Raw genomic sequence first — 26,013 nt, 5'->3', positions numbered from 1 at the left:
GGAGGATCCTTTTTTAACTTCAGGAAATAGTGCCCAGAGAAATCTGGCATATTCTATACTCCTGGGCTGTATAGGCATAGATTAAAAGGTTTGAGTTTCAAAAAAAAAAAGATTCAAAGCCATGTGTTACCTTAGCCAGATGAGTATTGATCCATTTTGTGAAAGTCCGTTTCTGCACTGACTCTTGCTCATCTGAGAATAAAAGGAAATCAGTTTGATTAGACATCACTGGATACTTTCAGATTTACATGATGGAAGAGTAAAATTTCCTACTGACAACAAATGTATTCTGCACTTGCCAGAAATAACTCTATATTTTATTGAGACAGCCAATTTTGCCTCTAAATACTCATAGGAAATACTTCTTATTGTTACAATAATGTTCTGATATCCGACTATTTGAAGAGTTTCACAGCAAAGTTCAGGTCTTAACAAGCTAATAAAGAGAAAGACACAACTTAAGATCTAAATGTCAAGACAAATTTGAGCTCTAAAGCCATATTATACTTACCCAAGGTCTGAGCACCTACAACTTCTCTATAATTTTTAACTAGAACCCACATCTCCCACAGCCAAGCTGCTTTTACGCAGAAAGTCAGCTAGGGACTTAGAAAAAAAAAAATATTTCTTAGCATATGTATTTGAAAATGTTTAGAATGTTGAATTAAAGATTTGAAATTGCATTATCAAACTTAGCTGTCCCCTGGGAGATCCTGCCAGGAAGGAGCCATTAGCTAGTCCAGGCAGTTTCTACATCACTACTGACTGGGCCCCTTGGCCCTGTCTTGAAGCACTTGTCTGGTTTAGGGAGCATTTCCCTGACTGTCACATCATCCCTGCGGGGCAGCTGCCAGCTGCACAGATAAAAATAGCTCCCAAATCAGCTCCTCCAGCTCCTCCTCCAGCTGCAGCAGCAAGGGTCACAGCAGTGGAGGGAAGAGCATCCCAGCATTATAAGCAATTCACTAAGTCCTGCCCCTTTCTTGTGGGCAATCAGTTTTGACACATGGAATAATTTCACAGCACAGGTATTCAATTATTTACAATGGAGATTTTTCTTTCAAAAATAGGAGGAAACATCTACTTCATGGAAAAATAAATCATGTTATTACCATCATCAGTTCTAAGTGAACACCTTCATTTCCCAACAGAAAATTCAAATAAATACAATTTCTGTTTGATATTTACTTTTCATAAGAACATGCACATATCCCAAAACCTACAGATGGAATATCTAATTTTAGCTCCAGCATTTGCTCACAACTTGTGCAGCACTGAACAGCACTTTTCCTATTCTACAGCTGTAAAATTAAAATGGAATATTCCTTACCTCCCATTAAAATTCTGGAATAAGCTTGTTGCATTCCTAGCAATAAACTCCGTAATTTAAACTCACACAATGCTGCTTCACAATTAGGATACATAGGTCAAAATGTTATCTTCAGTTGGTCAGTGGCCATATACAAGCTCCCAAAAAATGTCTGTGCGTTATAATTCAGGAATATTTCCTTTATGTATAAATACCACCTCTCATATAAGAAATACAAGAGGGGAAAAAAGATACCTACACTCACCAACATCTACTACTAGATTATCACACGCTAGATTACCATACTTTATGCCTAAGAAAATAATTCTGCATTCTATAGTTTCCTTTTATATCATTGGGCAGGCAGAATTACAGACTTTGTAAAAATTTATTACATACTCAGAATCTACTTGTTGCAGTCATGGGCAAGTTATGAAAACTGTCACTAAGACACTGCATCACGCTTCATTCCACACTGACTGTTTTTTGCAGGGAGGTGTCTTGACTTTGTACGTGACAATTGTTTCTTTATTCTGAAAAACAGACTTCTCATTGCACAGTTCCTAACCATGAGTAAGCTTTCCTTTTGAAACACAGTAAATGTCAGCTGTGATCTGTAATTACATATACAGGTAGCCAAATTAACTTCCATGCAAGTACTTGCACACTTCCATCGGGTTGTGTGGGAATTGGTGTAGGGATAGAGATCAAGTACACACAGAATTAATCAATTTCTGCCTTAATTCACACCTCTGTAATGCAAAAATCTCCCCAGCAACCCTGATGCAAAAAGGCATGCCAAAAGAAATAAACCAGGCCTTCAGAAGCTAAACTTCTCATCAATTGAATGAGTGAAAAATTATTCCATAATTTGTAGTTCCAGTGCATCTTGATGATTTAAGAAACAGTCTTCTGACAAAAATTGGAAATCAGACAACCAGCTTCCAGCTTCTAAAGAGACACTTTACAAGCAGAAGACACACAGAGTCTCAGTCATACCAACAAACAGCAGAAATAGCCCTTCTAAATAACCTGCTTCAAGAGAATTTATATGAGCAATGTATTTTTTATGAGCCCAAATGGAACCACTAAATAAAGTTTCCTTGGTTCTAGCATTTATTTTGTATAGGCTTAAAAGGAACAGATTTTACCACTGTAAAATCTATGTCTCAACATAACACAAGAAGTGCATTGATTTTTAAAATTCTATTGTAAATATGCTTTTAAAAATATACCTGAAAGCAATGGTGTTATTTTCATTGATTAAATTCTCTGCACAGGTACTGCTTATTTATATCCACAAAACCTGTGTGTCACACAGCTCCTTATGCTCTCCCCACTCACAAGGACTGTCAGCTCTGCATTCGCATCACTTACCCTGCTGGCACTGAAAGAATTCAGGAAGCACATTCAATGACAGCACATTTCTGCCACCAGCACCTTTACAGTGAGCCATAGGCACTGCTGCTGCTGCTGTGGATGCTGCTGTGGCTTCTATCCCTCTCTCCTGTGCAGCGTTTCTTTAGGATACAGCCAGAAGTAATTTTTCAACAACCATCCAATTTCTTTCCCTCACTGGAAATGCAAGCCTCTTACAAAAATCCCTCCACCATCTCTTATCTGAGAATTCATAAGAAGCCAAACCTTAAAAACATCCTTATAGGTTCTTGCAGAGAGGCAACAGCCAGACAAAGCCAGCTGTATTGGAAGCAGCACTTCTGCTGGTCTCACTGCCATCATCCTTCTCCACTGTTTTTCTGTGGAATGATTTTATTATCCCAGCACCAGCCAATCAGCAAGCAGAAATCTCTGATGTCAAGAGCTTGAATAATTCATCCAGGGACCGTGACAACCCAACTACACTGCTGATATCCTAAAGCAAAAAGATGCGTGCAAAAATTGATGCTGCTTTCTCACCACTGCTTTTTTAACAACATAGTGCTCAGTAAGTAAAAATGGTTGAATGGCACAGACCTTCTTTAGGTTGTCATACATATAAAGGAAAACAGCTTTTAAAAACAACCACTTGGGTTCATTGCATACTCCTGTGAGATAGAGTCCTTCAGCTTTGCAGCTGGAAGTGGAAGAAATAGCAAGCAATAGATTTGAATAGATATGTAGGCCACTTAGCTTTGAATAATGTATTTGATCTGTTGTACAAGGGGCACAAAACATATGTAAGGATGCTGAGAATTTTTGGAGTGTGCCTAGATTAGTCTGAAACATACTCAAATTTCTGATAATATGCAGTACTTTCGATTTCATTAAGTCAGAGCAATAGAGCACTTGAACAGATATATTTTCCCCCTGGTAAAATGAAGGCAGATATGAAACAATCTTTGTGGAGATTCATATGTTATTCCCCTACAGGGGCCAACAGTAATACACACTATGGAAATGAGAATAAAAAGGCTCACTTTTATTATGCCATTATTGGAAATGTATCATTATAGAGGCCAAATTCAAATTTCTGTGTCTGTAAAACACAAGGACACTGACAATATGATTCTATATCTGAAAGAAATGATGTAAGAAAGATACCTTTAATCAAATATCTTCTTTTAATTGGCTGGAAATACGTTCATATTTTTACAAACCCTTTCTCTACTAAACCATCACCAATAGGCTTCTTTGCCACAAGAATTTCTGATTAGGCAAAAAAGGACAAACTTAATTGGATATATTTACTTTAAAACATTTAGAACAAATTATTTGGATCAATGACCACAACCAACTATGCATCTTCAGACAGTTATGAAGATGCTGATGGAATGTTCATAATGCACACTTTTTCTAAGGTCTGCTCCCCTGCTGACAGGTGTGTACTGTGCAGCAGCAGATGGCACATCAAGCACTGGTGCTTGGGGATGGGACAGTGCAGGGTGCCAAATACTGGGTTCTGCTTCAAGGCAACACAAGAAGGAGGCTCATGCCCAGAGTCACAACAGAGTCAAGTTCATACATGTCTAATAAAAGACTGATTCTCACAGACTGAAAAACATGAAGATTTATTTTAGTGAAATTCAAGTTCCTCCTCATTTTCAGTATCCTTTTTTTGTTTTCTTTGGTTTCAATGGTGCTGCACCAAAAACAAAGAGTTTTTTGTCTTATTTTGTTTCCAGGTTTATCTCATACTGCTAAATCAACCTGTAAGTACAGAAAAGTGTCCCAAAACAGCTGCTATGTTTCAATATCATGTGAAAACACAGTAGAGAAAGCAGAGGGCAGCACCTCAGTGGAAAATTTTGTTTGATGAGCAGTATGGCATACATCCTCTAAAGCCTTCAGTGAGTTATGGTATATAACTATTCCTATCTTCATTAAGGACAGTTTTAACTTAAAGCAGCTGTAGAAAAGCTTGCAGAGTGAAAGCAATATTGGGAGGACACTGCTTATGAAAAGGGGCAATATTTTAAGCTTCCATTACAGGTAAATGGACCCAATTAGGGGTACTGCACAGGGGCCATGTAAATTCATTTCTTGTCCTTTAAACTACCAGTTGACCTTTTTTATGGGACAATGCCAGGAAATTTTTGGGTTTTTTTTAAAAATCCCAACAAACAAATTAAATTTGGTGGTAGCTGTAAAGTATAGTTTTATTCCAAGTTTCTAGGTTTAACAGTAACTCTAGCATAGAAGAAAAGATGAGAGTAAAGAGGGAAAACTTGTTTTCAGCAGCCTTTGCTACTCAGCAGCCTTTGCTGCTCAGTAGACAACAAGACTTAGCAGCATTGATACAAAGACTGGGGATATATTTTTATATTCCACATGCAATTATCAAAGTTTTATATTTTAAGGGGAAAGACAGCATTTGTCAAAGTCCAGCTTTCAGATATGTGCTTCTGCTGAATGTGCTTTATCAGAGATGGTGAGAGGGCCACAGTAACAGACCAATTATCTAAATTGTTCCAAGATTTGGGATCTAGGTCTATACATCACTCCTAGCCTGCTCCACCACTGAGCACCAGTCTGCTCCCCATCACTTTCTGCAGAAAGCAAACCCCTACACAAGGGCTAGAAAGAAACCAGTCATCCTTGGCCAAACCCCTGCTAGAGAAAATTACAGGGATCAGCTCTCTGGGGTTTACACAATGCGCAAGGGAACATTAGTACAGTCCTTTGAGAGCTACAGGTTTATATCATTTGGAAGAGTGGAAATAGAGAAACCCCCCCACACACTGGTGGAATAATTACAGGAAACTGGAGCATGGAGAAGCAGGCTCACACCTGCAGCAGCACTGCCTGCTGTGTCACATGCTGCTGCACAGCAACTGGCACACAGCTGAGGACTTTCTGCTCTTACTGTCTAAAATGTATCTCTAAAATATGTATTTTAAATTTAAGACATTCTTATTGATTTACTGCACTTCTAAGAGACAGAGTGTGTATCTAGCCACTATTTAGAAAGATACAAAGAATGATTCCATTTATCATCCAAAGAAGGTCGCATTTTAAAAAATATCAGAATAAAATACATTGATTTGTCAGTTTGTGTCTTCTTTTGTTCTCAGTCAATTTATTGCAAGCACAATCAGCAAACAGGCTCTCTGGATGCACTTGTTGTGGACTGTGCAAGCAGATGAAATTTCTGAAATCTGGGAAACCAAAAATTTAGCCAGCCCCAGAGAATGTGTGCTTTAACTCAGGCTGTTGGCTGCACCTCACAGCAGCACTTAGAGTTTCACAGCATATGTTCATAGTGTGGGACTTGGGAGACTTCCAGTCCTTAAATCCAAGGTAAGGCCCTGTTGTGGCCATATTCCCATGAGCATATCAGATGCTCCTGAGCCATCCAGACTCACATCATCCTCCACTTTCCTGTGCTCTGGTTTTCACAGGAAGGAACAGAGCATGAACAGAGCACAGTGCAGTGATTTAATCTTGATTCTTAGAAGCCAGGACATGGTCTGGGCATAACTGCACTGCCCATAACCACTCTTGGATTTGATCAAAAAAGCTTCCCCTGGGTGCTTGGAGAAATGAATGAGAACAACATGAGTTCTGCAGTGGACTGGAAGGTATGTCCAAAATATCTTTTTTTTTTTTTTAACTCTACGCATTTTTCCCATTTCCAGCCCCTGCAGCATACTTCCTTCTATTTCGTGTTTTGAGTGATGAAAAATAAAACCAACTGAAATTAAATTGCTGTGCACTATATTTTGCCTGGATGGGCTGCATTTTGTTCTTCTACATGTGTAGAAGCCAAATGCGTTCATAAGTAATCAATGAATGTATTTGCATTTTCTGTTTACTGTGTATTTGCCTGTGCTGCTGCACTATTATTTTTATCTCCACTGACTACTGTCTTAATCTCCATATGATGTAAACATATTACTCACATATGACTCACTTGCATAGTATCCACACTCAAAAGAATACAGTCAGAAATTAAAAAAACACCATTTAAAAAACCATTGTAGGCACACTTAATTCATTTTTAAAAGCAGCACCCTGGAAAAGATATTAGCTAAAATCAGGATACCCAGCATTTGAGTTAATCATGTGTTATGGTTTCAGCTCAGTCTGAAAGACTCAGGATTTGCTGCTCTGCAGGTGTCAGTTTATTCACCCATTTGGCACAGGAGACAGTGAAATTAAGTGTTTACACACACCTACCTTTTCCTGCACCAATAGATAAGGTGAAAACAGCCTGATATAATTGATCAGACTCAAGTTGCTATTTTTTCTTATAATTATTAATTTTCCTTAATTATATACCTAAAAGGATGGTATGGACACTGACAAATCAGACACAAAACTAGAAAATCCAGTGAATTTCATTAATAAGAATAACTATCCTACATAGCACTTCTATTTCAATCATTCATGCTAATAAGTAGGCATACCAGCTTAAAAATTTGTTTTTCCTGAAGACTTTAGTATTTAAAGACACTGACAAGAAATCAATCTCTATTAACTACCTACTACAGTAGCATCTGCAATAACCACAATTAATAAAAAAGAAAAAAGTGCTAAAAAATTATTTGGGGGTTTTCTAACAGCCCATTGCAGTTCTGCAACTGGCATCATATTGCCATTTACACATTCTGCAGCCATTCTTTCTATTGACATGAAAGCCTTTTGTGTAACAACCTTTGTGTGGTTTTGGCCCACTCCCTTAGAGATTTTGACAAAGTCAAAATTAAAAAAAAATGCCACATAGAAAAAAAAAATCTAATTTTTATCAGAAGTCATAAAGACAAGCAGTACTCACATCAAATCATTTAAAGAAAATAATTTAAAGAATATATTTTAAAATGTTGATTATAGATCTCTAGATAATCTAGATCACTACCAGTATGTCCACAAATACCTTTATTAGTTAGGGCTTCAAGCAGTCATTCTGCAGTCAAGAAAGGTACTTAAAAAGAAGTTGTACAAAAATAACTATGAGATCAGTTTGAAGGTCTCTGAAAATGGAAAGCACAGGCTCTGATTCCATCTTTTACACACTCTATGGCACTTACATGAACCCCTAAAACAATGGAGAGTCTTGCTTTCCTGAAGCCAGCCTTGTCAGGCAGGCAAATTAATGTAACAGTCACCACTGATTTGAAGGAGACTTGCTAATATTGTTTGACATTAATAGGACTGCTCATACCATTATGCACTACAACCTTTGAGAGAGACTTTGTGCAAAAATGTCAGAACTGAATTGGAATCTGAATGTTTAATGTTTCTCTGTCATAAGACACAGAAATGTAAATGCACGGCAGCAAAAGCGCTGCTTGGAGCAAATTTCTACTACCAATAGTAAAATTATCATTTTTCTATGCCTAAGTGAATTCATTAGCCTAAAAACAATGAGAAAAAACTTGATTTGGATATGGAAAAGCTCAGAATCTACTGAAATAAATCAAAACTAATGGAGATATACTGGGCACACACTGCCCAATAAATTAAATCAATAGTGGCATTTTTACAATAGTGGCATTTTTAGTATGTTACTCATGAATTCAGAATATTCACCAATAATTATAATAAGCATTTCTATTTGTTTATAGTAACAAATCTTGTGATAACTCTAAAATGAATAAAAGAGACTAGAGCAAAACAACAGAACACCTCAAAATCAGTAAAAACACAGACATGGTAGAAAGGATTAAAGCAATACTAAATTTGCGGCACCAAATAATATATCCTGCTATGCTCTAACATGAAAAACAGCACACCACATAGAAAGGAAGCAAGCTGTCCAACAAACACCAGGCAGCATTTTGAGATGCTAACTATCCAAAAGTGAGGGATTCTCAAGGAAATCAAATTGGGCAATGTCTTGAACAGAAATAGATTTCCCTGAAAATGATAGTTACTTTTGAGATCCACATTCTTGCAGTCTCTGTACTGTCCGTCCTACACGGCACATGAACATCTTTGAAAAACACATGACTTTGACCACCATTTCTGATAGAGTCCATTCACAACCAGTGATCAAACATTTTGAAGTTCAGCCGTTTTTACTCTCAAGTTAAGTAACCAAATAGCCCACTGAGAACATTTAATGGCCTAAACATCCAATGAGCCCTCAAAGTGATAAGAATCACATATCTGCTTATGGTGTTCAGTTCATCCAACCAAAGGTAAAAGAGGCTGCTAAAACTTCAAGGCAGACTGGTGAGCTACCAAGTGCAATTCTATTAGGATTTGTTCCAGTAAAAACTTCATTCCTACAGACAATTCTATTATGGTAACTGAGGGCTGTCTAGGCCTGGAAGACAGTGTAATTGCTCAAGCATGGAAAGATAAACAGAGCTAGCAAAGAAACTACCTGATAAAGTGCCACAGACAGCAAAGAACTACAAACAAGCTTACAACTTAGGGCTTTAAAAAATCAGTAGAATTGAAATTACTTTTTGTCAATCCATCTACAAGCTATTTGTGATGCAGAGTCTTAACTTTATACTGGCTGCTCCTTTGCTTTTTTCTGCATAAGCAGGACCTTCAGAGTTACACATTTGGCAAGAGCTCTGGATTTCCCTGAAAAAAATCTATCCCAATTTGTCCACATTATAAACCCTCTCAAATTCTCACATACACTTGAATTTTAGCACTTAGACTCTCCAACAACCCACCTTTCTGGCCTTGATAAAGATTAAGCAGACTGCACACAAACAGTGGCTAAACATGCTTCAGCTTGGGGAATACGGGGGAAAAAAAAACAAATTTTCACTGCTCATAACTGCTTCAGCTTCAAATAATACTATAGAGAAGCTGCAAGCTCAACATCTATCCTCACTTCTCCTCTCATCCCCATGACGGCAGCTGGATGTAGCTCCCTGTTTCAGGAACAGAAGGGACAAAATCTGGATTAAAGGGAGGAATCTATGGAGGAAAGAAGAAATAGGTGAATTATCTAGATAGCATATACGCAGAAGGTGGAAAAAACCTCTGACTGGCACCTGGAAAAGTGAAAGAAACAGATAGAATCTGCTTGTGCTGGCCTGGGGTGCACAGCACTATTGTCATTGCCAAGACAACTCAAAGTTAGATCTTCCAGTTGTAACCATGTCCATACAAACTTTCATTTCTTCTTTTCTACACATGTGATAAGACCAGTCTTCAATTACATAACCAAACAGGTTTTAAATACATGCTCCCTATCATTTTTTGTGCATGAAGGGAAAATTGTCAATGAATAAATTGTGGGGTTTCATTTTTTTAATTGTTTAAAATAATGTTGGTCTCCCTGTCAGACTTAATCATTGAGCATGTGACTTTGCAACTCTTGCACTATTTATCTAAGTATTTCTTCTCTTTGCTATGAAAATACTATGAAAAATAATGGGGGAGGCATAATTAAGGTCGCAAAAAAACACTTTAAATACTTTAATTCCAATGTTTTGAATAGAAAACTAAAAAAAAAAAAAAAAAAACAAAACTGTCTACAATTTGAAGACAATTCAATCTCTGAAACCAAGTTTTAGGAATGATGGTCTTCATCATACATAGATATCAGAATCTTTTCTCTGAATATCATTCCACTCCAAAGTCCTAGGATATAGCATTGATTAGTATTTATAAAGGTGATTTGACATTCTTCTGTGAAACACCACAATAAGCAAGTAAGAGTAGAACAAAACAGAATTGTCCCAACTGTGTTTGCCTTCAACAGTCCCTTCCATAGTAGCAAATCACAGACACCACTCTGCAAGTAACAGAACTTTTGTAGTGATTATATTACTCAAAAGGACTAAAAGCAAATCTGGGCCATTGTGTTAGAATAACGAAGTCCCTGAATTTGTTGAGGGGCAGCTAGAGTAAAGCCCATGCCCTGGGAGAGGGAAAGCAGCCTCCTGCCCACTCAACAGAAACTGAGCCAGTGGAAGAGCTGGAAAGAAGGGGGCTGCAATGGAGGGAAAGGAAGTGGTGGTCTGCAAGCAAATAATTGTTCTCATCCCTAATAGCCAGGGGCAAGTGAGGCTTCAAGCATTTATGAGACTTTGTGCATGCCCTTTAGACAGAAGTGAGATGCTTACTTTGCTTTTGGACAATTATTTTTGAAAGGTCTGCTAGGCTCTTATACTCTTATATCTGTTTATTTTTATTCTTTTTTCTTAGTAGCAAAAATTATTTTTTTCATAATTTATTTAAACATAACCATGATATTATTCATCATTCTTGCCCTAACACTACAACATGGAAACTAATGAGAATTTTGCCAGTGAAAGAAACAAGCATTTATCATTGAGATTATACTTCAGATGGCCATTATTTCTCACCTGAAATACAGAGGTACACTTTTTTCATTGATTCTATAGCATATATATTTGTAAGGAGGAAATATTTCTTTGGCACACAAAATGGTTTGCTCTTACTAGGTCCTGCTGCATTTAGCATCTCGTAGCAAAATTTTTTTCCAGAAGCAATATTTTTGCAAGAAGCCTGAAAACCATGTGATGTACTGGGTTCATCAAGTCTACAACTGATCACAGGAAGAATTTATTTGTGCTCCCCTGTGGGAACACCATTCTACTTAAACTGACTGGATCTTGATTTTGACAGATATTCTTCTGTATAAGAAAAAGCAGAAAAAGGTATTTCCTCACAGGAAATTTTACATTTACTGGACATCCAAAAATATATTCAAATGTTATGAGAAAGAAGAGATGACAAGCATATTCAGAGCAGGTTTTTCAATAAGCAAAACAGAACCAAAACATCAACAACCATCAAAACAATAAGAGACATTTGACAAAATGCATAAAGGCAGTGATATCTCAGATTTGCCCAGGAACCATGCTGTGACTAAACACTGCTCACATTTAATATATTTCTTGTCAAACTCAACAGTTCTTATTTATATTTTTAATCAAGCAAGTTTTGCAGGCTTCATCACAGCTTTTATATAAGTCGATGACTGCAGACCATCTCCAGAGACATCTGAATCACAGTGAAGGGAATCCCCACTCCAATGAAAGAACTGGATAATGATAGTGCCAGAACTCACTTGGAGTTTTTAATAAAAATTCCAACATTATGCCACTAGTACACAGGTAAGTAGCAATGAGCAATGTGAATATTTCACAGAGAGGACCTTATGTGAACAGAATCCATGCCATGCATCACCTGCCCTGTAAGCCATGTGGCCTGGTTCAGGCTGGGGCAGCAGTGGCTTCAGCAGGACCTACCTGCAGCCCCCCAGCAGCCATAGGGAGGGCAGCGAGAAGATGGCTGGGTTCTTCAGTAGCATGGCTGGTGGATGAGAGACAATGGCAGAAGCCAAAACAAGAAACATCTCAGGAATGGGAATGACTTCTTGCTTAGAAGACTTTAGGGCAGTGGATCAGGTCACCTGTAATCTCTGAATATGGAGATAAAATCCTGAAAATCTGGTTCCAGCTGGCCAACCTGGAAGCTGGAAAACAGACCCCTTTCCAACCTAAATTTTCCTATCAGCCTATGGAACATATCCTCCTGACAAAGAGGTAATGAAAATCACACTTTCTAAAGAACTATTTAGAGTAAAACCCAGAGAAGTTTATTCAGTAGATCAGATAGCTACACAATAACTGGAAAAAACACATATAAGCATGCTGCTTTTCAGGAGACTTATCCCATACTAGCATAATCAAAGCAGAATACTCACAACTGCACACATTTAGAAAGTTTCTGTTGAGAGTGATATTCATTGCATTTCAGAAGTTTGAAACTTCTCAGGTCCATCTAATTTTCTCATAGCATAAAGCTCCAAAATAATCCTATTTAATACTTCCCACCACCAAGAATTTCAGTGCTTGATCTCCAGCCCTTGAACAGATAAACCTGATGGGTACATTCCAGAGTCCACAAAATTTCACTGCCAGTATTTAAGGAAGTAACAAGAATACTGGTCTTAAACAGCACCTGTAAGATAAACACATTTTGGTTTGCCACAAATGGTTAGGAAAAAACCCTTTATCTTAACCCAATTCATAATCAATGAGAAAAACACAATATGAATTCACTTTTAAATACCAAAAACCTCACTTCCTTCAGCTCATTCACACCTTACACCAGAGAGTGAACTTCAGGAGAAGCTCTGCAAGTTGAACATGCATTTTATAAGATTTTTTCTGTATTTAGTCCAGTTGCCCTGACACAACTCCTCTGCCATATGGGAAGGCATGGAACATACAGTACTAAATAGAAAGAAACTCCCTAACACAACTTCTAGACTCTAAATTCAAATCACTTGAAGTCAAATTAATGCTGATATAGTTTGTGCTTGTTTGGTTTTTTCCCCAAACATCTTTCTAATATTCATGCTGGGCAAGTATGTGCTGATTGCCATCAATGGCAGTGATGAGGCAGCTCATTACAAGCGCAGCAGACATTGGAAATCGGTGTGGTAACATATTCCGATAGGCACAACATGCTGCTTGCATCCCAGACACAGAAACAGTAACCTCATCAACTCAGAGAATACCACAGGCAGGAAGCCTTCATGTTGTAGGATTTCCATGGTTTCAGGATACCTTCAACATAGTTACAAATTTTACTGCAGACTCCCAACTTTCTTCTCCTTACTTCACTCTCAGTAGAAACAACAAAAAAACATTTATTACTGTGTAATATTATATTTCACTTAGCATGAAAAATATTAATAATGAATCACAGAAAATTCAATGTTGTTGCAAGAAGCATGTATCTTCTATGAAATACCCAGAAACATTCAATAAAGTAAAAGTGATAATAAGTGCACTGAAACAAACTTCCATATTTACTTTATTAAAAAGTCATAATTTACTTTTAAATGAAATGATCAAACACTAGCCACCAGTTAGCAGTATAAAATCTCCTATTTTATACATATTACAGAAACATAGGGTAAAAACAACTAAGTAAAACTTTGTTAAAACAGATATTGAGAAAACATATTGGTTTGTTGTTAGTAGGCTCTTTTTCATTGTATCTATTTATATCTTTCTTTTGTTTTGTTTTTAATTGCCATAGTATGAAAAATAAAAAATATTGTAAATCTAACCCATATACTGTGCTTGTTTGGCACAACTATTGCTTTATTCACTACATTTAGCATGTACATTTTCCTTTTCTGTATTCCCATTTTATGACATACCTGAGACTACCTTCTAGAAAGCTTAAAAGCCTGACTGTTATTTCATACAGAGTCATTCCAGTGACATCATCAGGGCTGCATAAGAATAAATCAGAGCATGATGAGAACCACAGTGAGATGAGCACTTTGGGGCCTACATTCAGCTGTAAAGTCAGTCTAAATGAAGGGAAAAACAGACCACACTGATTTATACTTCCACATTCTTAATCAGGCCTTTTCATTTTGATCTTCCCTAGGATGCTTCTATTGTATTCTCCAAACAGCAAAAAAAATTATGAGAACCCACACAGTATCTACATTTCACAGTCATAAATAAAACCCCTGAGGACTCCTAAGAATACTTGTCAGTTTTTTCTAAAGGTAGCCAAATACCAAACAGCAGAATGTGAGGACTGTGCTGTAGATGAGATTATGATGATAATGATGATGAACCTAGTGAAAAGTTTTAACCACAGTTCACCAAAAATCACATCCTAAAATATTTTCTTATTATAAGTTTAAAGTTTACTTTTCAAAACACACCAAGATCTGGGGGTTTAGGCAAAGTATCTTCGCAGTAAAGGTACATTACAACAAAGCTGCCTGCCCAACCTGAAGTTCAGACCCTGTACAAAGTCAGAGCAGCAACTGTGGCTTCCAAAGATTCCCGTCCCTTCTGCTCCTACAGCAATAGCCACTGTCCTGACTCCACAGGGGAAGTAGCAGCTCCAGCTTGGGTTTTCAGGGCTCTGGCACAGGCAAAGGCCGCAGCACAGTGGTGACCTTGTTCCTGCACAGCAACGCGCTGCCTTTATTTTATGTATGCCAACTGCGCTCCTATTAAACACACAACATTCTCAAGAGGTGTTAAAAAAGCACTGTTTGTATCTGCTAGTGCAGGAGGATGCAGTGAAAACAGAAAGGGCAGCAGCAGAGCTGAAATTCATATCCTGCTAGAAATAGAGCTACATGACCATATGCTGTAACTGAGAAGCAACTGTGGTGTTGGCTCATGAACACAACAAGTGACCCTAATTACAACACCAATAGGTATTTCCTACCAGGCTGCAGCAACTGATAAAACTCATTCTAAACCGAACCTTGCAATACAGGAACAACATTTGCCTCTTCCCCTCCCTTGTGAAAAAAAAAGGGAGAAATAGCTGGCACTTCTCTGTTAACATTTATTCAAACAAGAGAAAAATTAATTTATCCAGTTTCTCTGCTGGTTTGGATAAGAATGTGTACCTGGCCTATCAATCAACTCCAGTGAAGATAAATTGGTTTCTTTCAGGTAAAAAGAAAGAGGCCAGATTCCCACTCTTCTTTGTGTATGTTCACCAAAGAAGAGGCCTCAGGCCACTTAGAATTAATAAAGAAATATCTAAATACCTACATAAGGTAAAAAAAAAAAAATAAAATTGCTTCTGCTAATTCATACTACGTAGCATTACCAGTAGTTCTGGTATTAAGATTTGCTAATTTCCATTTAACTATTGTTTTTGCCAAGAAAAACAAGATAAAAAAATTACTATAGCACTTAGATACTACTGAGCAGCAAGAAACCATGTCCCAGGAAAAAGTCCCATCAGCAAAGAAATGTATTACTGAGTGAATTTCTACCACCTTTAAACATTGCTACTTGTTTTTTTTATTATCACTGTCATTTCTAGCTGATGAAACAGATCCTTCACTCCTGAAGGAAAACCATACTCTAGACAAATCACACACGTGAAGAAATTACTTTGCGTCACCTCTAGTAAATTCTCCCAGAAGCAACAAATTTCCAGCACGGGGGCTGAGCATGGGGTCAGGGTCCAGGCACAACATCATAGAGAGTGCAACAAGGTGAGAGTGGCTGGACACAGCAGCAGAGCTGGGAAAAGGAGCAGGAATTGGGGGAAATTGGGAGCTGGCCCCAAGAGGGATTAAACACTGCCAGCCTCTTCCAGGGACATCTGAAAGCAGCACCTGGATTCCTTCCCACCAGCTCAATGCTGTGTTTCACACCACGCTTACACAAACTCTTGTAGCAATTTGGGTACGATTTTCTCATGATGACAATGTCTGCATTTAAAGACTGCACCTCTTAATTTTGAATTATTCCCCTAGTCTGGGAAAGCAATAGTTTGTATCAGTGACAGAGTAGAAAAATTAACTGCTGTCTGGTCAACAAACAAGCCCAAACAAGTCTGCCACAGCACACAGAGCTGAAATATTTCACTCAGCTGCCTAATGGGACATAATGTTCACTGCATTACAGTTTAATGTTTTTTAAGCTCACTTTGCTTTTATATCCTTGGTGATGATGTTTGACTATGATATTCTTTCATACCAGGAAACTAGAAAAACTGTAAAGGAAATGCTTACGTGCTACAACCTAGTATCTTGATCTACGCCTCAAAAACTGATAGCTGCATACCACATTATTTTCTAATTGTTTTTACAAAGGGGTTCTGCTTCCTGAAAGACACTGAAGGTTTGAAGTCCTTGATCAAAGTCCAAGAAGCCTTTATAAACTTCAGTGGGTACAGCTTGTGTCCTATCTGGAGAGAATAATAGTGAAAAACTCAAGTTTCCCATTGCTATTCTAGAGTAGTCTGAACTCACTGGTCAACTTCTCATACTAAGGAGAGTGATTCTGAAAGCAAGGAGCTGCAGTTACCCTGAAGACCACTTGCCATTAGGGTTAAGAAAAAAGGTAGGCCCTTTAGGCTCCCAGCAGATGGAGGACAACTTTGTCACCTTCACAGTGTAAAATAAAACTACTGCACCAATCCTTCTGTAGGTAACTGCTATTGAAGTATTAACACAATCATACAGAAATAATTAATATACCTCTTCAAGAAGTTTCAGAGAACATATAACCAAAGCCCACAGTTTTCAGATCAGCCCCATTTACTCATTGTGAGGCCACATAAGTATAACCACAAGCAGCCTGAAGCCAAAAGTGTGATGGAACTTCTCTGTCTGATAATCAGCTCAAATTACAGCTTCTGCAGAAAAGTTCACATTTGAGGTGAAGCAAATGAGAAGTTTCTTAAATTCTCCCCTGCAGGGTCCACAATAGAGCCCTTTGCCTTCTCATGATAAATTGAGTTATCAGGATATGATATAAGCAACAACTCCCCCCAATGGTGATTCATAATTTTTTAAAATTGTATTAGCATCTAGTTTCTAAACCTTCCTCTTCAACTATGAAAGCCAGAAGATGATTTAGTATTTTATTTCAGTACTTTGCTAATAATTGAATCCCAGAAGCATCAAATAAGCTGACCATTCCATAATCAAAGGCTGACAATGGCCTTTTAAGTACATGATAATGTACTAGTAAATTCTAGTAGACATTCTAAACATTCTAGAGCTAAAAATACATGACATAAATATGGAGACCCTTAGCTGAACACCTTTGAAGCTGCACTAGCTCTTGCCTCAGTGGTGATTGCACTTTTCATTATAATTTGTGCTTTGAAGCATCTTAGCCCAGCTCTCTTCAATAACTTCATGAGAGACTTGGATGCAGGACTCAAAGGAATACTAGGTTTGCCAGGGATACTAAATTGGGAGGAGCTGTTGACTGCCTTGAAGGCAGAGAGGTCCTTTGGAGAGAACTCAATAAATTAAAGGGCTGGACAATCACCAACTGTATGGAATTTAACAAGGGAGACTGAAAGATTCTGTATCTGGGACAGGGCAATCCTGGATGTAGGTACAGACTGGGGAATGAGAGGCTGGAGTGCAGCACCATGGAAAGGCACCTGGGGTTCCTGGTCAGTGGTAAATTGAACCTGAGTCAGCAGTGCCCTGGCAGCCAGGAGAGCCAAACCTGTCCTGGGGGCATCAGGCACAGCATGGCCAGCCAGGCAAGGGAGGGATTGTCCTGCTCTGCTCTGGGCTGGGGCAGCCTCACCTCCAGCGCTGGGGGCAGCTCTGGGTGCCACAATGTCAGAGAGACATTGAGCTGTTAGAGAGCATCCAAAGGAGGGAAACAAAGGTGATAAGGGTCTTGAGGGAAAGCTGTATAAGGAGCAGCTGAGGTCACTTGGTTTGTTCAGCCTGGAGAAGAGGAGATTGAGGGGAGACTTCATTGCAGTTACAACTTCCTCAAGAGGGAAGAGGAGGGGCAGACACTGATCTCTCCTCTGTGGAAACCAGTGGCAGGACCCAAGGGAACAGCCTGAAGTTGTGTTGAGGAGGTTTAGCTTAGATTTTAGGGAAAGACTCTGTGTTGAGAGGATGTCTGAGCACTGGAACAGGCTCCCCAGGAAGTTGTCATAGCACCAAGCCTGTCTGAATTCGGTAATTGTTTGAACAATGCTCTCAAGCACATGGTGTCACTCTTGGGGCTGTCCTGCGCCAGGCCAGAAGCTGGACTTCAGTCATCCTTGTGGGTCCCTTCCAATTCAAAATATTCTATGATTCTATCAGTGAAATTAGTAAAAAAAGATGTGATGTGGAACATCCTTAAGCTATTTTGATAAAGCTAAACTACCTGCTAGGTTCTAAAGGCATACAGTGGGATTATTAATGAAAAATATTCTTCATGCACTGCTCTCAAGACTTTTTTCATTATCACCCATGTATATCCCAGATAATGAACACCATAGAGTAAGAATAAGCATTCTGCAGAGTACAACATTCTTCAAAATCTGAATCCTGTTAAGCGGCATCATTTGTTGTTGTATTCCTACTATATCCGTACACATTCCATTGTACACACAATTGGAAATGTTTGAGGTCCATTATCTGGTTTCATGTTAATCTATTTCTGGATTTTAGACAACTGATCTCCCTTTGGTTCAGGAAATGTAGGCAATCAAGTCACAGAGAAATAACCAAATTTGGGACTTTGGACAATATTTACATCTCAAAAAATTGGTACCTACCAAAAAACACATACCATAGATTTAGTTTTTTTTAACCTAGACAGTTAGTAGTAAAGTCAAGTGTGTTTTGAATATCTCATATTAAAAATAAATACATAAAAGTACAGTTATGTCTATGGATTTACATGCTTGTATGAAGTGTGCATGCCAATTTTTACTTAAACATGTACAACAAAGATCATGATGAGGCCATGAGACTCACACTTCAAAGAATAAAAGCTTTCTAGAATCATTTAGTTAGGCTTTCTGTACCAGCAGATCTGCAAATGAAATGCAAAATCAGAAGTTAATCAGGTAACATCACTTTATTCTTTCCTCTGCCCCATGCAGCACCATAAAGTGAGGGATATGAAAAGGGATAGGGTAAGGGTAGGGACAAGGAGAGTAGTGTGGAAAAGGAGTTCAGGGAGGAAGTGATTAATTCTGTAACTTCCCCTGAGTGCTTTGCTGAGCCTTTCCAGAGTGCAGGCACAGCCAGGGATCATTACTGCCTGATTCAAGCTGCAAGATAATCCTGTGTGCAAAAGCACCAGTCATTTCTAGGACACCAGCCTACTGTATTATGCTCTTTAGTGGCCTTAATACAGCACGTTTAGCTTAGTGGAGTACCTAGAGAAAACCCCCATTTCCAATTCATATTTATAATTTTAGGATGCTTGTTAGCATTACATTCTGGCAACACAGAAATTTGGTTGGTGCCACATGGACACAGACAAAACCCAGAGTGCCTGCTCAGAGGGTTCGCCTCCATCTTTGACACAGGAGCTGAAATCATTTACTGCACATGCAGAACAACACAGAGCAGCTCCTCAAGGCTCCAGTCAGGCAAAATGGAGCAGTGCCAACTGAAAGGGAAATAACCCTCAGTCAGGGTATCTCATTGCAGGGGTTCCATTCTGTTGTCTCCTATCACAAAAGTTCCATACCTTCTTGGTGTTATCTCGTGGGTAGCTCTCAGAGCACTGACTCTTCCTTCGTCACAAAGCAGCCAACTGACTCCAGTTCTCTTCTCAACCAGCCACCCCACTCTTTTATAGCACTCTTCTTCTCATTGGTTACAGCTGTGGTCTGTTAAAGCCAGGCCTGTTCCTAATCTTTGATAACTGACCCAGCTGCAACTCCTTAGGGGTAAGATTACTTTCTACACTATCTTTATTTTCTCATATTCTAGCCCCTACAATTTCCATCCTTATGTAAGTCCTTGCATTAGGTAAAGCGTAATGCAATCAAATGTTGGAAAAACAGACAGAAAATGAGGAGAGTAGAGAGCAAACACAGAAATGGATTAACACTTGTTTACCAGGAGTTCCACAAATTACTGCTTATTTTTGTTTAATTACACTAAAGCCCAAGCAATAAATGCATAACATAGCATTTTAAATAACCCACAATGTCTACATCATTATAAATACACCATTCAAAGTAAATTTTAATAAGAGATTTGCTAATGTTTGAAAACACAGAGTTCTTTCTAGATGAAACAGACTCGGGCAAGGGAAAAGATACTATGTTTGCCTTTATGTATTTTTTTTAAAATCTAATTCAAAATTTCTGGATATCTCTTATCCCCCTGGGCCAGAAAATAGCAGAGCTTCACAACTTAAAAATGTGTGAAAAAATTAATTCTGAACAGATTAACTGAGTAACATTTACTGAATATGAAAAATTGTCTATCTGGCGCTAAATCTCAGCCAAGTTGGATTATATCCACAGGTTTTGGGTGTGTGCTCTTACAAAAACCAGCAAAAGAATAAACAAACAGACAATTCCTGTGGCAATTAAAAGTACTTAAGCTTTCACATAGAAACAGGGAATGCAAAATTATGGGGTTTTGTACAGTTTTGGAAGTAAAAGCAAGTAGAATCTGAACATGCTGTCCTATCGAATCAAGGTCAAAAACCAGTCTGCCTTTCTCATGAATCAATAAAATACTGCATGAAGACAGAGAGGCAGAGGATATATAAAAACTTTAGTATTTTATTGCTGGTGTGGAGTATATGATGGGACATGGTGTGTACCTTAATTTTTTACTGTCAAAGAAGCAGAAGAATCTCAGTCATGTCAAATGGGGCTGAAGGTGCTCCTAATTTCTGAAAATGAGGCCACTTTTATTTAGGTACAAAAATATAAGTATCTCTCTAGGGATCCAAGTTAAAAATGTAACCTTTAAAAAAAAAAATTGAAGCATATACAACTCAAAAGTGTTGCATCTGGGCTAAGCAACTTTGAAATTACCCCCTATATAAATATATAATTACCAGAGTGGCATGTGTGGCTCCAAAATGAACTGTTTGATTACAGCTCCTCTCCATCCCCAACAGCAAATAGCATTTTAGAGAAGAATAATAAAATATGACAGTGTCTCTGCCAGTGCTCCTGGATATTACCCTTCAGCTCACACGCACATGTTCATGCATGTATAGATGAATGCACAATCAATGTAAGGGTGCACATCACATGCCCACATTAATTTGTGGAACATATAATTATTTTAGTGACCACTTCAGTGCTAGCAAGACTTAATAGTTGGTTTTTCACTACTGGGAAAAAAACCCCACATATATTAAAAAAAAGAGAGCACCCTTAATCTCCATTTGAAAACACAGTTTCCTGCACAAAGAATAAAACCAGAAGAGATAACTGTGTGTCAGCTTTTGTCAGACTCCACCTCAGCAGTCAGATTCTACCACCAAATGAGAACTGAGAGCCAGGATAAGCCTTGTAAGTCAATGCCTGGCTGTGAGCCTGAATAGAGGGTTTCCCCAAACGCCATCTGAGTCATCCCACCAGCTGTTCCTAGATGTTCAATTTGCCACTTGGCTGAAATGATCCTCCTTTTCCTCACTGATTGCTCTTACCAACTGAGATCTGGTCCCTGCACCAACTTACTCTGCCTGAGGTTGCTCCAGCTTGACCTAAATTTTCTTTAGGGCTGTGTCCTGTTGGGCATATTTCTTTTCTGATTCCCTGCATTCTCCATCATCTCCTCAGCGACAGGGCATCTCCACATGTCCTTAACTCCTTACCACAAATCTGGGGCCACACTTTTGAATCCTTCTCACTGTAACTAAGTACATACACCTTAACTGCATTTCTCAGCAATCTGCTCTGTCACTGCTTTTTCATACAGTAGGAATTTTTCCACCAATCTTTATACAGGGCTTCCCTGAGACAGAGTTTGAATTACCATTATTTTAATGGTTTATGTTTAGTTATGTTTCTATATGGTTTGCTTGGTGGAGCCTGTGTCACTAAATCTACAAGTTATAAACACCTTTCATCCATCATTTAATGTAGACATAATCAAATAAGATTTTCAACTGAAACACCCTTTTTGTCCTGATACAAATCACACTCTGAATTCCCTTCTTGATTAATACAAATACCTCCTTGCATTGGTTTCTGGATGTTGATGTAAAAGGATGCGCTCTCAACAGTGCTGAAGAAACATATGGGGAAATTACAAACTTAAATATTGCTTTATATGAAAGAATCTTTCTCTTCAAAATCTACTGTCGAGAATTTAAAAAAATTAAATTATAATTTACAAATGAAAATTGATTTGATAATTTTAAAGATTTGGATTAATTAATAACAGTTTTCTTCCTAGAGGAAATAACCCAGTTTTCAAATTCCCCTGAATAAACCACACATTGTGTTGACAGTGTTATAAAGAAAATATGGAGAAACACATATGACTTGGTAATGAGTCCAAAAAACCAGAATATTAGAAAAGTGTTACCAAAGAACAGCACTGTACACGTAGCAATCTACAGACTTGAAACCATAAATTACTAGCCTTACCTTTTCCTGATGTTTTGCATGAAAAAGTTTTTTGATAGACAGAATTTTTTAAAACGTAAACATGCAGAAACACTACCATTCACAGCTAATTCACTGTAAAAGAGTGCTGCTTTACAGTGTCCCACCTCCTATTATCGTGCTACCACTTAAAACGAACCTCATTTCGATATCATGTAGGATAAAACTTTATAACTTCTGAGATTAAATGACTGTTAAATAATCATCTGTGACTTGATCTGGGTGGTAGGAGTTGTCAAATCACTCTTCCATCCCATCCTCCTGAAAAATTTTCGAGACATCAGAAGTGCCATACAAAAGCATCTCCTAAATTCTCATCTGGGCCAGGATTTCAAAGATTTTTAGAACAGCCTCAACAGTTTTTCTCATGAGTTTTAACTGTGTCCACCAAGGTATCCATACACACTGACATGTAGCCAAGAGTGTCAGTCAAAGTGCTACCACATCACAGGCATTATTTTCTAGTAATGTATACTGTATTTAAAAAAGCAAACAACAAAACAAACAACAAACAAACAAAAAGAACAAAAATAAACAGTGATATTTATATTTCCACTTTTCAAGGTAAACGGTGGGCCGGATTTTTCCAGATGAACAATGTGAATTGTTCTTCCTCCCAGCTGGATGACAGACACATGCACTCTGCAGGTAAAGGAAGCATCCTGAAGACTAAGCCAATCTTTCTATTTCAGGGCAGATCAGAACCATGGCAGGCTGATTTGGCAGGGCCATGCAGGTCAACCTTTATAAATAACTGCTGATTAAGCAGAGACTGCTATAAGCAGTCTGGTGAACTCCAGCAAGGAAACTACTGCACTAAAATAAACTAAACTGAAGCACAAATGAGGTCAGAGGTGGAAAAGGTGACTATCATTCAAAATTGTGAAGGAAGCATACGCTTCTACACTTCCAGTATTTCCAAAGCTTTCAAGGTGGAAGAAGCAAAGTTCTTTGAAGGAAGTTCTGCAATGTTCTGGGTGCAGTAAAATGAAGAGAGCATATCAGTTCCTCATGGCTACAACTAAGCTTCTCAGAACAGACATTTAACTCAAGTCATTTGGCTGTAGGATGGAATTATTTTTTAATAATTTGTTCTGCACTATGATCCTTATCTTCATATCCTCCTAAAATACCAAAGATATTCTTTCTTCTCCTACAGACAATCTATGCTTGGTCCATCTATTCACCTATACAAACCCACCTTCCCTTTTGTATTTTTTTCCTGCAGTTCAATGTGTTCTATAATGGATGCAGAATGCAGCTAATAAAACTAATTTTCTTCAGCAATCTCCTCAACAATGTGATTTCCTTAACTCATACCTTTTTGGTATTTTGCCACTTTTGAATAAAAATATTTTAAAAACCCAAACAAACATCCTCTCCAGAAATCTTTGGAATTTTCAATGGTTTCTGCCTTTTAAGATAACCTCTTCTTTCATACAGTTTATTATACTTGCTTTGCTTTGAGACTGCTCTCCTTATCTTAAATGGCTGACTCATCACACAGTATCACGCAGTTGAGACTTTGAAAACCCTTTTGCAATTACCTTTCCCTAAAGCTCAAAAATATGGGGGAATCTATGCCATTTATTGGTTCAATAAAATTCTTGAAAGACATTGTCTTCTATATCTTCAGAGTCATCTGATGAGTTTACATAGAGCTTGCAAATTCAGATCAGATTCTTAGAGTGAAAACTTACATCTACAGCTTCTAAATACCCAGCTGATAGCACAAATCATTTGATGAGTATGTTTGCAGATCACCTTTGTTAAAGGTCACAGAAACACAAGTCTACATATGCAGACTTTGAAGTTTAGTTAAAAGTCAAACTATCCTTTGAAGGTAAATATTGTCCACAGAAATTTAACCAGTCACTAAACCCAGTAGGAAACTGATGCTAAAGAAGTTGCCACTACACACTTAATTCCTCTGTGTTGGAATTTGTCCTTCTATTTTTTTTTGCCAGTTGCCCCTCAACTGAAGAGCCTAAACTCACCACTAGAGGTGGCAGACTTTTTGTAATGCCCTAATAGTATTTTCTGCATTCTTCAGGTTTCAGAGAAAAATGTAATACTGAGAACTTTACAGCAGCTATGAAGCCTAAATTATACCAGGCTAGCTAAAAAAAAAAACAAAAACCACAGTTAAAAATGTATAGCATGCTATAACAAATTCTTAAAGTACTGTACAAACTCAGTATTAATTTGTCTATTAAATTTTCTTGAGGTTTAATTTTTTCAGTGCATATAGAAGATAGGGTTCTCTAACAGGACAGATTCTGACATTTTTAAATAGAGGAAAAGAGGCACAGTTACACTCAAGTCACGGAAAACAGTAATTTATGATCTGCCGTAGAAAGACCACACACCCACACCATACTATCCCAAAAAATAGGTCTTCTCTTTTTTTTTAAGAAGCCAATATCCAGAATAGGTGGTGCTTAGGACAAAGGCAACTAAGTTATTCCAGTCTGCAAGTTTTGACCAGTAGTATATTTGCTCACAGCTTTCCCAGCTCCATCCAACATTCGCTGTCTTTCGGTTTCATAGGCACTAAAAATAACTATAATCTGAAGAACAACCTCCTTCCAAGAAAACAAACAACAATCCAAACATAAATTCAACACAAATGTTATTTCCTTCTGATGTTTTTTGACGTGATTTCAAGTCCTTCATGAAAACAACGTATGGGTGGAGTACCACGGGGGCTGGAAGGGCCAGCTATGACCTCAGCTACAACTCTGGTTAAAGCAGGAGAAGGGTCAGTGCCTTTTCCACAGTTAAGTGTTTATGATCTGTGAGGCTCTTAAGCTCTTTATGGTGTGTTACTGCCCATTATTTTTGTTTGGATGGGGTTTTTTTTAATGATATGCCCATTACTATATGAGAGACACAGGGTGGATATAGAAATGTGTTCATCCTGTTTATTTATCAGTCATAATTATGAATAACTACTAATCATAATAATTACAGAAAACATGCAGGAAAAACTACAGGAAATCTGCAGTAACATGTACTTGGCTTCTGCCTGCATCTCTTGTATTTGATATGCTTATTACCATGTCTAGAGCATCTTTACTCCACAAATGTAAGAAAAGGTGGTCTGCCTTCCAAGCAGGGATGTTGTAAAGATAAATACCTTAAAAATTTGGAGAAACTTAAATAACATGGTAATGGGGATCATACAATTGCAATAAACTACTGCAAATCTGCTATGAATAGGTTTCAGTTTCTTGCGAGCAGAGATCTACTTCCTAAAAAGGAATAAAAAGCTGTTTTCAATTGGTTTTAATAGTTATTTAAATCATATCACAACACTTCTACATTTGTTGTGTTCAGGCTTTGCCAATTAGATGGCAATGACCTATGTATGTAGTCCATTAAGGACTATTCTTTTATGTTTGGGATGTAGTAAGCATTTTTGGTTTAGATAGTAATTTGATCAACTGGACCTGAAATAT

At 37.9% G+C, this 26,013-nt stretch overlaps 1 protein-coding gene and 1 long non-coding RNA gene across 2 annotated transcripts in view; both read right to left on the bottom strand.

Moving 5' to 3' along the window:
- SYNE1 (spectrin repeat containing nuclear envelope protein 1) overlaps positions 1-26,013 on the bottom strand; it is a 281,934-nt gene that overhangs the window by 240,101 nt on the left and 15,820 nt on the right. The window contains exon 3 of the mRNA XM_059468351.1: positions 131-192. Within this exon, the coding sequence (XP_059324334.1) occupies positions 131-192 (62 nt within the window). The remainder of the gene's footprint in view (positions 1-130; positions 193-26,013) is intronic.
- LOC132071063 (uncharacterized) lies at positions 12,265-19,726 on the bottom strand. The gene is made up of 3 exons (XR_009418070.1): positions 19,657-19,726; positions 13,866-13,940; positions 12,265-12,652 (listed from the first exon to the last, which is right to left on the bottom strand). It is a non-coding gene; the product is annotated as an uncharacterized LOC132071063 (long non-coding RNA).

The sequence above is a fragment of the Ammospiza nelsoni genome, chromosome 3 (genome assembly GCF_027579445.1).
Source record: "Ammospiza nelsoni isolate bAmmNel1 chromosome 3, bAmmNel1.pri, whole genome shotgun sequence".
NCBI lineage: Eukaryota > Metazoa > Chordata > Aves > Passeriformes > Passerellidae > Ammospiza > Ammospiza nelsoni.
This window is presented reverse-complemented; position numbering and strand designations above follow the sequence as displayed.